The sequence below is a fragment of the Calliphora vicina genome, chromosome 4, assembly GCF_958450345.1.
Source record: "Calliphora vicina chromosome 4, idCalVici1.1, whole genome shotgun sequence".
Classification (NCBI taxonomy): domain Eukaryota; kingdom Metazoa; phylum Arthropoda; class Insecta; order Diptera; family Calliphoridae; genus Calliphora; species Calliphora vicina.
In genome coordinates this window covers 57,423,552-57,440,461 of record NC_088783.1, presented here as the reverse complement: position 1 = coordinate 57,440,461, position 16,910 = coordinate 57,423,552, and the positions used below count along the sequence as shown (strand labels likewise).

General features: G+C 28.2%; 1 protein-coding gene across 6 annotated transcripts in view; it reads left to right on the top strand.

The window, feature by feature from the left end:
- Window positions 1-11,588, top strand: part of Dsp1 (Dorsal switch protein 1) — a 75,853-nt gene extending 64,265 nt beyond the window's left edge. For all 6 annotated transcript variants that reach the window (XM_065507816.1, XM_065507815.1, XM_065507813.1 and 3 more), the window contains 3 exons: window positions 9,170-9,333; window positions 9,455-9,629; window positions 9,709-11,588. In XM_065507816.1, coding sequence (XP_065363888.1) covers window positions 9,170-9,333; window positions 9,455-9,629; window positions 9,709-9,900 — 531 coding nt within the window. In that variant the 3' untranslated portion in view covers window positions 9,901-11,588. The remainder of the gene's footprint in view (window positions 1-9,169; window positions 9,334-9,454; window positions 9,630-9,708) is intronic.
- The last annotated feature ends 5,322 nt before the right edge of the window (window positions 11,589-16,910 follow it).

The following is a 16,910-nucleotide window of genomic DNA, read 5'->3' as shown; positions in this document are numbered from 1 at the left end:
TGGACTCAAAAAGCCGGTTTTAGCTGTAATTTTTTAATTTTTTTTCTATACAAACCAATTTAAAAATTTCTGCCACAATTTTATTTGAGTAAATCACTCACTTGATTATCTAGGAATCCTAGACTAGGATATTAATTTAAATCAAAATCCTATAAATTTTGATCCTTTTAGGATCCCAACTTTTCAACATTTTATAATTTTTCTCATTTTTCTTCTCTAGTACTCATGTGTCAGCTAGCCAGCCAGCCACTCTTCTTTAACGTTGTCTGGCATTTAATATTTTCTGTTATCTTTCCTATTATTCTTTAGTATTCCATTTGTTTGTTGTTGTTGCAAACTCCTGCTTCTCGTTGCACGTCTCCTACTCTTTCTCCTCATGTTTATATATTATTGCATGACATGCCGTTTTTCTCTGTATATTGCTGCAATATGAACGAAGAAAAAAGCAATTTATAAAGTGCCAAATATGAGGCTCATAAAGGGGTTACAGAGGAAAGGAAGGAAAAATGGTTTTTGCTTGGATGGTTGGTTAGTTGGATGGCTGACTGACTGGCTGGCTGCCTGGCTGGTTTGTTCGTTCGTTCATTATTTTGCTGTAGTTGCTGCTTGCTGTTGGATTGCTAAATGTGTAGACAATAAAATACAATGCAACGGAGCGTAGTAAAATATAGGGTTCTTGGGAAACATAAATATGAATTATATTTTTGTTTCTTTTCTTTTATATTTTTGGGTAGCTATTTTTCATCATCAAACAGAAATCATTGTTAAGACAAGAAGCAAATGATGTAGGAGATTTCATATAGATCTAAGAGTATTTCTAAAAAAGATATTCGGACAAAGGGCGGGTTTTTGACAAGAAGATTTAATGCCAAATAAGCAGATTAGTTAATCTTAAAAAAAATCTAATCCAACGTTAATCCACTTAAACTTAATATTATTGCCATACTATACTTTCGAAAATATCACATTTTGTTATCAAAACCAAGAGTAATTTATCAATAAGAAGTGGAAAATTGTAACTGGCTGTGTGTGTATATGAGGAAATAACCTCTCATATGGTTCCTGAATCAACATGATTCGACCATAGTTTTGCAAGATATGAATACATAAAATTGAATACTTTGTTGAATTTTCTCAAATTTCAAAAATCATATTCAATATTTCAAAATGAAAATGTCTAAATGGTTCTAAAGACCCAAGGAACATTTTTGGGTGATGTATGGTGGAATGAATGATATAGTAATTTTGATAAAAGTATGGATTTCCTAAATGTATTGTATCATATTACAAAGAATTCGTAAACACTTCCGCCTAAAATTCTAATCATTATTGAAATTTTATTTAATTGAGGTTATGTTTCTTTCTCATTTATCTGAGAACTTGTTTTTAGTTTTCTGCTTGTTTTCCCCTTTATAAAATTTCTTACACATTCATCTCTTCTTAAATCATCATGTTTTCATTTATTTGTTTTTCATTATTACTTCAGTTTAGATTAAAATTTTGCGAAAAACACTTTAAAAACGTACTCAACCTAAAATTAAAATTTATTATACTTTAGTATTGTAGTTGGTGTTGTTGTTGTTGTTTTTCTAAAGGCAACACCCCACTTATACACCCACTGGCACTACTATATTGCCACCACCACCACCAGCAATCAGTACCACCACCACCTCCACCACTAAATTTAAGATATCAACCCTCATACTCTTCCACCTCCTGCTGCTGCTTGCTGGCTGCTTCTGTTTAAAAACACAATTGTGGTTGCTATTTTTGTGTTATACAGAACTTTTTATTTTAAACATTCTTGTATAAAGGAAATTTTAAAATAAAATTTAGCTTTAAATTTTATAGTTTCCTATTAGTAGTTGTAACCAGACTCATTGAAATAAAACTTTAATAAATCTCGTTATTTTTGTTAATCAAAAGAGTATGTTTTAAATCACAAAAATGTTGAATGAAATAAAACAAAAAAAAATCTATTGGCAACTTAAGGGAATTGTCTTAAATGGTGTTGAATTTATGGCAGAACAAAAATATATTAAATTTCTTGCTTTACTTCTGCTCTAAAAGCAAAATTTACACTTGAAAAAGTCTCAAATTTTTCCTTAAAGTCATCAGCCAGCAGTTTGATGCTGCTGCTGCTGCTTGCTTTCTGAGTGTTGTGTGGTGCCTGTTTAACAGCAATACACTTTATTTTTCGGTTCCCAACCATCAACATCTTCATGTTGTTGTTCTTCATCATCATCGTCATCGTCATCAACTATTCTACTGGCTCGTTGTGTTCTGTTCTGGGTTCTGTGAATTCAGTTCAGTTCGTTGGTGCCTTGAACAGTTCAGGCGTGATTAAATAAATTATGTTGTTTGTTGTTGTTGCTGTTGCTAGAACAAAAAAGAGGTGGTATATGTAGGGTGAGAAGTTCAGGGGGAAGGGGAGGTGGTATACCAACAACAACAACAACACTAAAAATAATAAGGGTTGTGTGTGGCCTGGTGTATACATGCTTCATTCTATACATATATTTTGTGTAAAGTTCACGAAGGGCTCACAAGCAATTTATCCAAGCTGCTGAGCTGTGTTTTCTATTCCATTTTTGGCATACAAATAACTAATGTAGAGTTGCCAGTTTATATTTGAAAATCAAATTGAAATTTCTGTCAAATAAGAATTTTTAACTTGTAAGGATTCAGAAAAGATACTTCATACGTTGCCAAGCTGTTCTTTAGTAGAGATTAGATTAGAAATTTTTGGTTGTCAGACTCAATTCCGACAGTCCTATCGTTTCATAGGTTTCATTCAGTGGTTTTTAACCTGTCATTGAATCATCAGTCCTAATTATTATACTACTAGTTGACAGCCCCGGCTTCGCCCGGTAGCATTAACTAAGGTTAGTTCTTCAAGTTTCTCCAACCCACCTACACCAGCCTGTTCTTATTTATTTGCAAATAAAATATCTAAATTTGTACTGCATACTTTTGGGATATTTTTTTATTACAGTTGACTGGACTCAAAAAAATTAAGAAAATTTTCCGGGTTTTACCCGCAATTTTTGTATTTGTTTCTTTACAAACCATCTCCAGAAAAATTCGAATTGAATAAAAAAATCAGCCAAATCGCTCCAGCCGTTCTCACGTGATGCCATTACATACATGGACCATTTCATTTTTATATATATAGATAACGGCAATCATACAGGTGGATATTCCTCTTGTCTCCTGCCACAAAGATTCTCTAGACCCTTATCCTGCCCTGGCTAATTCCCCTGCAGATGCTTTGTGAAAGAAAGCCTTCTAAAATGTTAGATTCAGCATAAAGAACGTGCCGTACAATCCCCAACTTATGTCCAGCTTGTGGATCCCAAACATTTTCGATTTCCCAGCCAACTATAATTCGCTTCGTCAGGGAAGAACTTTTGACGACAGTAGAAATGAAAAACAAGTTCCTGGAGCGATGACCACTTCTGTGTTCAGAGATCTCATGTAGGGATGAAACGATACGAGTAACTACAAGTAAATATCGATACTTTTGTTTCGATACCAAGTACTTTTAGCATCGATACTTTAGCACCGAGTACCAAGTAGGTATCGGTTAAAAGTACTCGTATCGGTAAAAAATACTCGTTTCATATTATTAAACAAAACAAAGCTAAGTTGACGCTATTTTCAATATCATTTTTAATTTGTGTTGTAAAACTTTAATCTGGTCAACAATCCCTAGAAATGGGACCCACAAAATCGGCTGTGTGGTTATATTTTACAAAAGAAAAATTAAAAAATGCTTCGAAAGCGTGCGGTATTTTGGCAATTCTTTAAATCTGCACAAGCAGGGTCAAATTGACCCCTAAAGAAAAGAGATAGAGGGTTAAGATATTTCACAAAAATTATCCCCATAAAATTCCACAATATAACATGATCTTTCAGAATTATAGGGTCGATATTAAATCAAAAAGTCCCAATTTGTTAGACAGTGATATTATTCTATATACATGTATGTATGTGTATATATTTCATAGAATAAGCCTGTGTTAAGTTTTCTTTTTTAATTAAATTTTATAAAAATTTGATTTGTAGAGCGTTTTTTCAGTAAATAGAGGTTTAAACAATATTTATATGTATATACAAGTATGCGCATACAAAGTACAACACGTACTTAGAACCATGTACATTTAAATTTACTTCAGCTTTTCACTGGTTCTAATCATGTGAAGAAATTGACCGATACAAGTAAGTATCGATGCTTTTTGTTCGATACCGAGTAGGTATCGATACTTTACTACCGATACAGCATCGAGTACATATATCGATACCCTAGTGGTATCGTTTCATCCCTAATCTCATGACATTTCCACATGTTAAACTGCCCGACAAAACTACTTCACTTCGTTAAGAAATAACATTGTAGAATGAGCACAATTTATTGTCTTGACCTCATTGCAGAATACATATTTGGATTAGCTACAATTCGACGCTCTCTTATTCATTCTCATCTACCAACACCATACAGCAGAGGTTCGCAAAAATAAATCCTCTCACCAACACGTTCAATTCTTTATTTTATTCAGTGCACCTACAAACACACAAATACAAAAACTGAAAAAATAAAGAAATACACCAGTGCTCATGCGTATTCCTAGTTGTCTCGTTGAGTGGACAACGACTACTAAAATGTAAGAGCATAAGAATACGTGTGATTTTATTTTCCACAATTGTGGTATGGGCTGCGCATTACTGCCATACAGCAAACCTGTATGTTAGGAAGTGAAGCAAATAAGAAAAGCAAGTACAAAATGAAACAGAATATATCCTGCAGTCAGCAACTCGTGATGTCCTCAAGTCTCTCATTAAATCGTTTACCTATCCATCTAAATCTAAAATTGTAATTTTAGACAATGAGAACTAATATAGTCAGTAGTTTCCTGCTCTACAATAGCAGTACTTGCAGTCTCTAGCTTGGGCTACTGAGCTTCCAAGATCATGTGGCTGATCGGCGGTTTCAATCTACCTCACTTGTCTAGCAAGTTTTTCTGCAACCTTTATTATGATACACATTTCGCTACCCAGCAATTCAACAAAGCCCGAGCCCATTAAGTTTCTACTGTTGTCCAATAATTTTATCCTATGACACTTCAAAGCGTCATAGTGACGCTACTAACATAATCTCAACCTAGAGGAATCTATATTTTTCGGAAAGCCTATATAAGTTGTATGTATCCCTTTTTGCTATATATTGTAGATATTAGATCTATCCGTGAATACTGCAGGCCCTTCATTAAGCCTGTTCGAACACAGTCATTCATTGAATTACAGTTCAAAACCTTCATCCTCCTCTCTCATCTAGTAACACTTTCGCTATAATATCTTCTACTTTGATACTATATTTGTCGAAGTCTTTATAAGATTCTAATATCCGTCTACGATGTACAGGCATCAGATCCATTCGTGAATATTGCACTCACTTCATAAAGTCTATCCGGTCACAGTCGTCCACTAACATGGATTTGACCCTATGACACTTCCATATTCTCTAGTGTAGCTACCGCCATAATCTCAACATCGAAAACGAAATATTTTGTCGGAAATTCTATATAGGATTAGAATATCCGTCTCAGCTATATACACATACGATCCATCTGTGAATACTTCCTCCCTTCATAAGTCTCTCTCACAATCTTGGATTTGACCTTATAGTACTTTAAACCTTTGAGCTAATCTTCCCTAATGACGCAACCTAAATAATCTCAACCTAGCTGTGTATATTGCTCTCCTTCATAAATTCTCTTCGACTCAAGCCAGACATCCCTATCGGGGATCTCTAACGAATTCGATTCCCGTAACCTTGTTATCCGTAATCCCATGGACACTAATTTCGAACAACATTTTGTTTATGGGCTTGGTCTCACTTTCACCGATTCATGAATGTCTTCAGGGCCGCCTGAGCAAGACTCCTTACAGCTCCAGTAATACCAGATGAAGGACATCGCTGATCCAAATTATTTTCGTGTAAATCTCGAACCTTCCACCAATTCAGGAGTGGCAATTTCTCTTCCTGTATGGTTTCTTATCTAAGGAAATACCTAAATAGTTCGCCTTCTATAAGGTAGATGAATGATCAATCCATTGGATATTTTGAGTGATAAAAAAGAATATTGTTGAATTTGACTCTTGAAAAATAGATACTGATCATATGAATAGGAGAAAGATGTATTATCCTGACATAAACTTAAGGCCTCTTTTAAAGCACAGTAAGCTATTTTTCATGATGTTTGCTGATTTAGTTAGGTTAAGGAGAGGTTAGGTTGTTTTACAAATTATATATGAACATTCCACAGGCACTCAGAGATCAAGGAGCCTTTGACTTTTTTCCTATTAAGCTGTTATTTTTCTTTTGCAAACAATTTGGCAACTCTATAAGTAGCATGTTTTTTTTGTTCATTCTTTTTACATACATCCATACAGATGTATATAATATGACGGCAATAATCCCTCTCTTGTGCTATTATTATTTTTGTTGTTGTTTGCATTACTGTCATTTGTGCCTGGCTGACACTGCTGCCTCTACCTAGCTACCTCTCTCCCTACTAACATTTTCTACCAAATTGTATTCCCCTGTTCCCGTTAGGAGATTAAAACACTGAGACGAACGACTACTACGTTACTGTGAATGTTGAGTGTTTTATTTTGTTTTTTTATATAAATGAGTACAGCAGTTGTGTGTGTCCTCCCTACAAATGTTGAATTTTAAAACAAAACGAAAGGAAGAGAGTGTCTGTGAGTGTATGGCTACGAAACAAACAAATAATAAAAAAAACGTTATAAAATTTTATTAAATCTGGGGAGTTGGGCGTTAAATTAATTGGTATTCTTGTATTTTACGTCGTAGTTTAATTTTTTCCTTGTTTTTGTTGTTGTTGTAGCCTGTTTGGTTGGTGCCCATCAAAACTTAAATGTGTTATTTTTTATATTTTTATTATTTTAATTTCTGTTTTTTTTCCTCTGCTTTATTTTATTTTCTTAGGAAATTAATTTAATTTAACTATTTGTTTTTTTTTCCTGAGTGTGGAGTGAGAGTCCTTTTTAGTTTTAATTTAATACAATATTTAAGGATTTAAAATTGAATTTTTCACACTGTTGAGTTGTTTTTTTTTTTTGGAAAATTAAAGATGTTTATACAAATATCATTTATTTTAGGATGTTTTAAAAGAGCTACTTTAGAGAAATGTTAGTTATTTAAAAAAATCAATTTTCCGATCCTTTAATGCCCTATTTTCTAATGTCTGGTTATGGTTTTTCGTTACGATATTCACCCAGTTAAATTAATTGTATGAATATGACAATATCGTTACGATAGAAAGTTGCCTGACATTGAGAAAATGGAGCAACAAATTTTTATTTTAAATAAGATCTTTATTAGTAAAACAAGCTAATTTTTATAGGTTATCTTGATTTATAGGTTAACATAAAATTTTATAAAAACTTTTTGCTACTTTTGCTGTTTTTTAATATTTTTAAGCACTCAAAACATAAGTTGTAAGCCGCTACATAAAACGAAACAAATCAATTTTATTTATTTTTATGTTTAAAAAAAGTTTTTTAACTAAAAACTTTTTACAATTCACGCAAAATTAATTTAATTTTTATTACAGAACAAAAAATCCCTAATATATTTTTAAATAATTTAAAAAAACATTTTATTACAATTTTTAAATTTTCCTGTTTTATAAAATTTCTCTATAGGGGAACTTTAATTGAAACAGGAATTTTTGAAAATTAACTTTTATTATCGATTTCCAACAAAAAAAATGTGTATAATTTTAAGAGAAATTTAATTTTAAAACTAATTTTTAACAATAATTTTTTTTCTTTTTATAAGATTTCTAACAAAAAATAGAAATTAGCAAAAATTTTGGAAATTTCCCTTTTATTGAAAAATTAACTTTTACAGGAAATTTTATATAAACAGTATTTGTGTATTTCCAAACATGATTTTGAACAAGATATTCAAATGAGCTTATAATTTTGAAAATTTCTCTAATATTCAAAACGATTTTCTAAGGGAAATTTTTTTAAACAGGATTTTTTGAAAATTAATTAATTTTATAAGCAATAGCAACGAAATAAATTTTTTTTTTAAATTTTTGTAAATTTCCTTCAAATTAATAAATGTCCCTTTAAGGGAATTTTTTTTTTAAACAAGATATTTAAAATACATATTTAGAGATTTTCAAACATGATTTGGAACAAAAAATAAAAATTTGTTAAATTTTTGGAAATTTCCCTTATATTAAAAAATTTCCTTTTAGGGAAATTTTATTTAAACAAGATTTTCAAAAGTTTTATATGTGTTCTAACATGTTTTGGAATAAGAATATGAAATGCGCTATAATTTTAAAATTTTCCCTTATATTAAAAAATTTCCCTTTAAGGGAAATTTTATTTAAAAGCGATTTTTTGTAGATTAATTTATTTTCAAGCATGATTTCGAACAGGAAAAAATAATTTGCTAATTTTTTGTAAATTTCCCTAGTTTTTAAAAATTTCCCTTTAAGGGAAATTTTATTTAAACAAGATTTTCAAAAGTTTTATATATGTTCAAACATGTTTTCAAAAAATTAATTGAAATACGCAACAATTTTAAAAATTTCCCTTTTATTAAAAAATTTCCCTTTACGGGAAATTTTATTTAAAAGGGATTTTTTTAGATTAAATTATTTTCAAGCATGATTTCTAACAGTAAATAATATTTTTTTAGTTTTTTGAAAATTTCCCTAGTGCTTAAAAAAATCCCTTTAAAGGAAATTTTATTAGAACAACATTTTTTGCAAATTATTTTATTTTCTAGAATAATTTTGATCGACATATTAAATTATGCAAAAATTTTAAAAATGTTCCTTGTTTTTAAAGTTTCCCTTAAGGGAAATTTTATAGAAATATGACAATTTCCAACAAAAATAAAAATTAAGTAAAATTTTGGGGAAATTTTATTTAAATAAAATTTGTAAAATATTTATATATGTAGTATGTATTTTCAAACTAGACTTGGAAAAGAAGTAATATTTTTTATTAATTTCCCAAAGAAAATGTTTAAAATATTAAAAAAAATTCCGTTGGACTTTTTTATAGCATCTATAAAAGAAATCAATACTTATTCTTCCAATTCGTTTTTTATTTATAGACAATGGTTGACAAGGAAAAGAAACGCTTCCACGAAATGGCCGAAAAAGACAAAGCTCGCTATGAATTGGAAATGCAAAACTATGTACCACCCAAGGGTACAGTAGTGGGACGCGGCAAGAAAAGGAAACAAATGAAAGATCCCAATGCGCCGAAACGATCATTGTGAGTTCGTAGATAACAATCTTTTAGAAATTCTAGTCTTTAAGCACCTCTTAAACGAAATGAAAAACAATTATTTTTAATTATGTGTTGTGTTTTTGCATTATTTTCTCGCATTTTTTAGATCTGCCTTCTTTTGGTTTTGTAATGATGAACGTAATAAAGTTAAAGCTCTTAATCCGGAATATGGTGTAGGCGATATTGCTAAAGAGTTGGGACGTAAATGGGCCGATGTTGAGCCTGAGGTTAAACAAAAATATGAATTAATGGCTGAAAAAGACAAGGCCAGATATGAAAGAGTAAGTTGAAAATGTTTAAATAAAACAAATTAAAATGAATACTATATAGTGTGTTTGTTTTTTTTTATATTATTATTAGGAAATGACCGAATATAAAACAAGTGGGAAAATTGCTATGTCTGCCCCCTCCATGCAAGCACAACAACAAGCGGCGCAAAAAGCCGCATTACTGGCAGTGGCTGCTCAACAACAGGCAGCCCAGCAAGCAGCTCAACATCATGATGACCATGATGATGACGATGGCGAGGGTGACGATGATGAAAATCAATAGATTTAAAATATTAATATGCCCAAAATGTTGCTTATGAGATACAAAAACAAAACAAAACAAAAAAAATTACACACAACAAACAACAAAAAAAGAAATTCACTAATTCCACCTTACTTTCAACAGCTTGATATAATAACCCCCTACTCCTCTCTAGACCTTACAAACTTTCTCCATGATTTTGTTCTTGGTTTTTTTCTGGTAAAATGTTTTATATTATAATTTTTTTTTTACACTCTAAGCGTCAACAACTCAAAACAAACGAAATTTCAACCATACTCTTTCTCTCACTTTTTCAAATATTATTATTATTATGATTATAATTAATAATTCTCTAATATAAAACAGCATTATTAAACAATACATAAATACTACTACTATTATTACTAATTTTTTCATTTATGCAAATACGAAGAAAGCTTATTTTCCCTTTATTTATATGTTCACATAAAAATATGGAAAATTGTTTTTTTTTTTGAATAAAATAGTAGTAATTTTAAAAACTCATACAAAAAGAAAAATTACTGTGTAATTTTTTTCTACAATTTTTTTTTTTTGCAAATTACCTCAAGTAATTGATTTTTTTAAATATACATTTATAATTTTTTTTAAAATAATTTCGCCCCTTTTTACAAAAACAATTTTCAAACTTGAAGCATAAATAATTTGGTTAGAAAACCACACACATACATGTCTCGACATGTTTAAATTTTAAATATTTAATTTTAAAGTGAATTTTAATTTTAAATCCTCCACCTTCTCCCTCTCCCCCCTTTTGAATTCATTATTATATATTTTTTTTAAACTAAGAAATGAAGTTTTTTATTTTTATTTTAAATTTAAAATATACAATTAAAAATGAAAAACAAACAAAAACAAAATGATTGCATGTAGATTATTAATTCCATTATATTTGTGTTAGACGTTTTTATTTTCATTTGATTCAACTTTTTTTTCCAATTTTTTATTTTGCCATTATTAAAAAAATGTAAAATATTTATTTTTAATTTGGTTTTTCATAATTCAAACAACCAAAAACTACTTACACTCACACACATACACTCATACAAAAAGGATACAAATTAACAACAACTACAACTACAGAATATAAAATCGTCATCATCTTTAAAAACAAAACCAAAACATTAAAGGAAAAGTAAAGATAAAAATTTAACTAACAATCACAAATACGTATGTATATTCAATTATAAACAACAAAAACTAAAAAGAAAATTTAAATAGAAATTTAGAAAATAAAGACAAAAATACAGCAATATATTTAAAAAAAAAAAATACCACAAAAATCTTTAATTTATGTACAAAGTACGTATAACAAACACAGCATCTGGGCAACAAAATATTCATCATTTCGTCCTCCCAATGCTTAGACTCATAACATCAACCAACATCAAACATACATAAATACGTTTTTTTTTTAAATAAAATTTCTGATTTTCTTTAAGACCAAGTGTGAATTTTTTTGGAAAATTGATTTGAATATTTGGTTTATGTAACAAAATTTATTGTAGCATCTTTTAGACTAGACACAGACTACTACAAAATGCAATATTTATTGTTTTAACAAATATTTGTATTGGAATTTGAATTATGAAAATGTAAAACTTTAGCGTTAAACTTGTAAGATTTTAAAATAAAATTTCACAAAAAAAAAAAAAACTAAAAAAACAAAAGATTTTATTTTTGAAATTTTTAATTTGAAATTGTTAGAAATACGAGTTGTAAAGTAGCAGTAAACTTATTTAAAGTATTTCCATAATTTTAGTAGTTTTTGTATTATTTATTAAATATCCCAAATTGTAAGTTGGCTTTTAAACTTTGGGCTATAATGAAAATTGTATATAACAATGGAAGTTTGAATACAAAACAATTTTGATTACAAACTTCTACACAAATCTTATTTTTAAACAAATTCGATTTGTATTTCAGATTTATATTCATATATCAAAACAGTAATTCCATTTGTGAGACTAAAAATTATTTAGAGCGATAAAGAGTTTTTATTCAAATTGTTTGAATCCAAAATTGTTTTAATTACAAACTTCTGAAGGTATAACACCACAAGGCGTATTAATCAGGGGGTTATTGCGTAACTCAAACCGAAAATGGAGATGTTCGAAACGGTGTACTAAATTACATTGTAATTCGAAACGATTTCCTTTCGAATCGAATTATCGAGTAACTCCCCAGGTTAATTCAAAACCTTAATATTCGAACAACTGAAGTACGAAGTTTTTTAAAATGTTTCATTCATGTACTGATTTAACGACTTATTCTTTGTCAAAATCATATTTCTGATTATATTGTTAAGTATTTTTTTACTCAAATCGATTTAAATTGAAATTTAAGATTCAAAAATTTAAATCGCAATTTTAATGAAATAAAAATATTCTAAGATTTAAGGGCCTGATTCAGAAGCACAAACAGCAAATTTGTTTTACAAAAATTCAGTTTTTAAATAAATTTTGAGTGTTTCTCATAGAAAATTTTTAAAATTGTTTTCCGTTCGTGTTTGTGAATTAGCGGGTTTGATCAGTACATTTCATGTACTGATCGAAGTTCGAATTTAATTTTTTCAAAAATTATTTTTGAATTCAAAAATGATATTCCAACATATGAGATTCGAAAGACGAACCTAAATATTTCGGCTAATAGCACAAGATTTTAAAATTATTTTCAAATTAAGCCCTTTAAAAAATATTCGTTTTAATATTTTTTTTATATAAATTGTTCCATTGTTTTTTGTAGAAGTTAAAAAAGTTAACGCGGAGGGGGGAATTCTCTGACAAATACAAAAGAGATCAGATATCTAATAAAAAATCCTTTCGAAATAAAAGTTTTTTTTAAGCGCTACACAAAAGATTTGAAAATCATTGAAATAAATTTCGAGCATTAAAATTTTATTTGATATTGAATAACAGAATCCCAATAATAGAAAAAACTCACACGTTCGAATAAATATTCGATCGTGTTCGACTGCGGTAATGTAATGGAAATCGATCGATTTGAAATTGTGTAATGAATTTGGATAGATTTCAAGAATCATTTTTAAATCTATTCTTTTAAAACTTAAAACAAATATAGAAACGAAATCAAACATGAAATCTTTTGAATAAGGATTGAATACGAAACTTTTTAATACAGTTGAAACCCTCAGGGGGTATATATTAAGCAGTTCAACTCGAACTACGAAAGTTTTGTACTAGATTAAAGAAGGTTACTGCGTAATTCAAAACAAATTCGAACATTTTCATTATTAAATCAAATTGCACTGTAAATCCTGATTGAATGTCGGGTACTATTGGATATTGAACTTTTATTAAGAGAATAATCTTTCAATATTGGATTTTTTTAAAGTTAGATTTAAAAAAATTTAGAAAATTTTGTACAATATATCTGCAAAACTAAATTTTTCTAAATCTTGTGAAGAATTAGACTAGAGAACAAAAATGTTCAACAAAGATTTAAAAAAAAATTCAAATTGCCAAAAAAAAAAATTCAGGAGAATCTCCAAAACAATTTTTTTAAGGGTTTACTTCGCAAAATTGACCATTATTTATATTTAAATTACCGGTTTTTACAACTCAATGTTAGAAAGGTATTGAAAATAGAACAAAATTTTAATAAATTCAAATTTAAACATTTTTATAGAACTCTGTCTGGTGAAAATTAAAAAGGCACCAACACATTACATTTTTGTTTCTAACACATGTTTAGAGTTAGGTACTTTTTCACTAACACATGTTTAGAGTTAGGTACTGCTATCAAAGAGTCGGACTACTTGGTATACTTTGGTTAGAAATGCACAATAGTGATTAATTTTCAAAGATTTCTATACATTTTTATTAATTTCTCAACAATGAACATGAATAGTAAGCTATATCAACCAATGATTAAAAAAGTGTAAATATTCCTAAGATTTTTGACAGTTTTTTAATATTCGGCTAAAAATTTCTAAAATAAATTCTCCAAAAATTTGGTTAGGGTTTTACTAACCTAAATTTAACATTCGGGACTGTTCTTTAAATTGAATGGTTTACAAACTAGTGATTTTCATAAATGAGAAATTGATGTTTTGAAAATCGCACAATTTTGTATATTAAAAAACAGGTTGGTTTGCTCGAAAAGAAATAGATTATGAAGATATATTTCTCAAAACTTAAATTTTAGAAATGCACAAAATTGTTAAATTTTCTTAAGATTTCTACAAATTTTCATAATCAGTCCAATTATGAATAAAAATTCCCCCGGAGTTTTTCCCCTTTTCTCATTTTTCCTATTCAAATTCAATGGGAAAAAACTCCAGCGGAATTTTTTATTCATAATTGGGCTGAATATCTAAATCCATTACAATGAATCGTATAAATTTGTATAATAGCTGAATTAAATTCTCTAAAACATAGAATATAGTTCGTTTTAGATGATTAGATTTATAGATTTGAACTATTTAATATATAAAACAAACGAACATGTGTTTAAATCATAGATCGTAAACTCTCCTGTCAAAGACCTAACTTCAGTTGCATTGCCAGAGGGCAAACACAAATTTCTGGTTGCCACTTTGGCAACCGAAATGATAGCTGCCAGTTGACATCTGTAATATCATTTAGACAACTGGTAAAACTGATTGTAATTTTCTTATTATCGAGTAGATGCAAATACGGTAATTCGGCCCCTGATTCAGAAACACGATCGGAAAACAATTTTAAAATTTTTGTATGAAAAACACTTATGTGCTGTTTTTATAATACAAGCGAGTACTTTGAGTAGAAATTTTACATGTGTTTTGGTTATTGTAACAAAAACAAAATACATGTAAAATAAAAACACGATCGGAAACCAATTTAAATTTTTTTTGTATGATTTGATTTGAATACTGAATTCAAATTAAATTGATTTTTGGAAGATCTAATTTTAAATCATAAACCAAATATTCTTTTCCATCAAAATAAAGCCTTTCGTATACCACTAATATGTTTATAATATTTAATTTTTATATACTTAAAAAAAACCATCCAGTATTTGAAAAATTTTATTTTTTGTAAAAAATATAAAAATCTTTAAACTCTGGTTGTTGTAAATAAAACGTTTTTTTTTTCATTTAAAGTGAATGTAAATAAATTTTATAAATAAAAATCATAAAAACAGTATAAAAGAAAGAAAAAAAAACACACAAACAGCTTGAGTTATTTACAACAATTTTGCAATATTTATGCAAAAGATTAAATTATTTAGCTTAAACTAATACATATTACTATTACAACATCTTTTTGTTTATTTCTTTATAAAATATAATAAACAAAAACATCTTGTAATGTTTTTATACAATATTTTAAAAAATAAAAACAAATTTTAGGTTATAATTCTTAAAAAAAATTAACTTGAAATTTATTTTTATTTTAAAAATCTCTCTTCTTTCTATTTTCTTAATCATTTACTTTTTTGCATAAATTTGTGCTTTAAATTTGTTTTGTTTATAATAACTAAATATACAGAAATAATAATATATATAATATAATAATAATAATAAAAAGAAAACAATGCAAACAAGTTCAGGCTCGAAAAGTATTCCTATTTGAAAAATATTAAGAAAATATTAATCATTTTTAGGAACAAATTATATCTATTAATGACAAATATTATACATACATTTAATATATTAAAATAATACAAAAAATATATATAAAACAAATGTACTAATGTGTATTTAGTATATAAGAAATCAATATATATTCATATTTATATAGAATTATATTTATATATACATACAATACTTATATATACTTATATATATAAATGAATGAAACAAAAAAAAACACTATTAATCATTATAAACATATATAGAAAACGATGAAACAAATAAGGGCAAAAACCAGAGCTGTAAATGAATCAATCATTTTTGAATTAATTCGCGAATCATTCACACAAAAAAATGAATTGAATGAAATTTGAGTCAATTCAAATGAATTTGGTAAAAATGAATTGCAATTCGTTTTCAATTCAAATGAATTGAATTGATTTTGAATTAATTCAAATGAATTTGGTAAAAATGAATTGCAATTCGTTTCCAATTCAAATGAATTGAATTGATTTTGAATTAATTCAATTCATTTACAATTCATTTGAATTGAATTGATTTTGAATTAATTCAAACGAATTAGAAAAAAAATTAGCAATTCATTTCCAACTCCGACGCGAAATTCGCAGCATATTTAGCAGATTCTTCAATGTCATTAAGTATGCAGTATAATTAATCGACGGTTAAAAAGTCTTCCTTTAAATATAATGCGCCGTTACCATCGTCAGCTGGTGTTGAAAGATTATTTTCGTACGCCTCTATTCTAAACATCCCTAAACGTGGATTTCTTTCAGATGATAATTTTGAAAAGCTATTGTTGTTTAAGGTGAATGATGCATTCTAATTAAATCTAATTAGCCTTATTTATGAAACTCAATTGTGTTTTGAACTACATACATTGTTATTTTTCCTGATTTTTGATTATTTTTGGAAGATAGTTTTATTTTTTTGAAATAAATATAATATAAATATTAGCAAAAAGTTTGTTGTTGGGTGGTCGTGGGTCACAAAATTTCAAAAATTATTAATTGCTTCTTGAATATTAAATATGTTTTGTCGTTCAGTGTATTTCAAAATAAAAATCAGTTCTTCTTGAAGAAATAAACTCCAAACACCATGTTTTCATTGATCAGGCGCGTATACAGGACAAGGCTTTTCAATTTTTGTACTGGATATTTTCATTTTGGTAGGAGAAATCTTTCATTCCCCCTAGAGATCTGCTCTTGAATTTGATTGATTGCAACTCATTTTTGAATCATTCATTTGAATTGCTAATTCTTTTTTCTAATTCATTTGAATTAATTCAAAATCAATTCAATTCAAATGAATTGTAAATGAATTGCAACTCATTTTTACAAATTCATTTGAATTGAAAATGAATTGAAATTCATTTCTGCCTAATTCGTTTGAATTGATT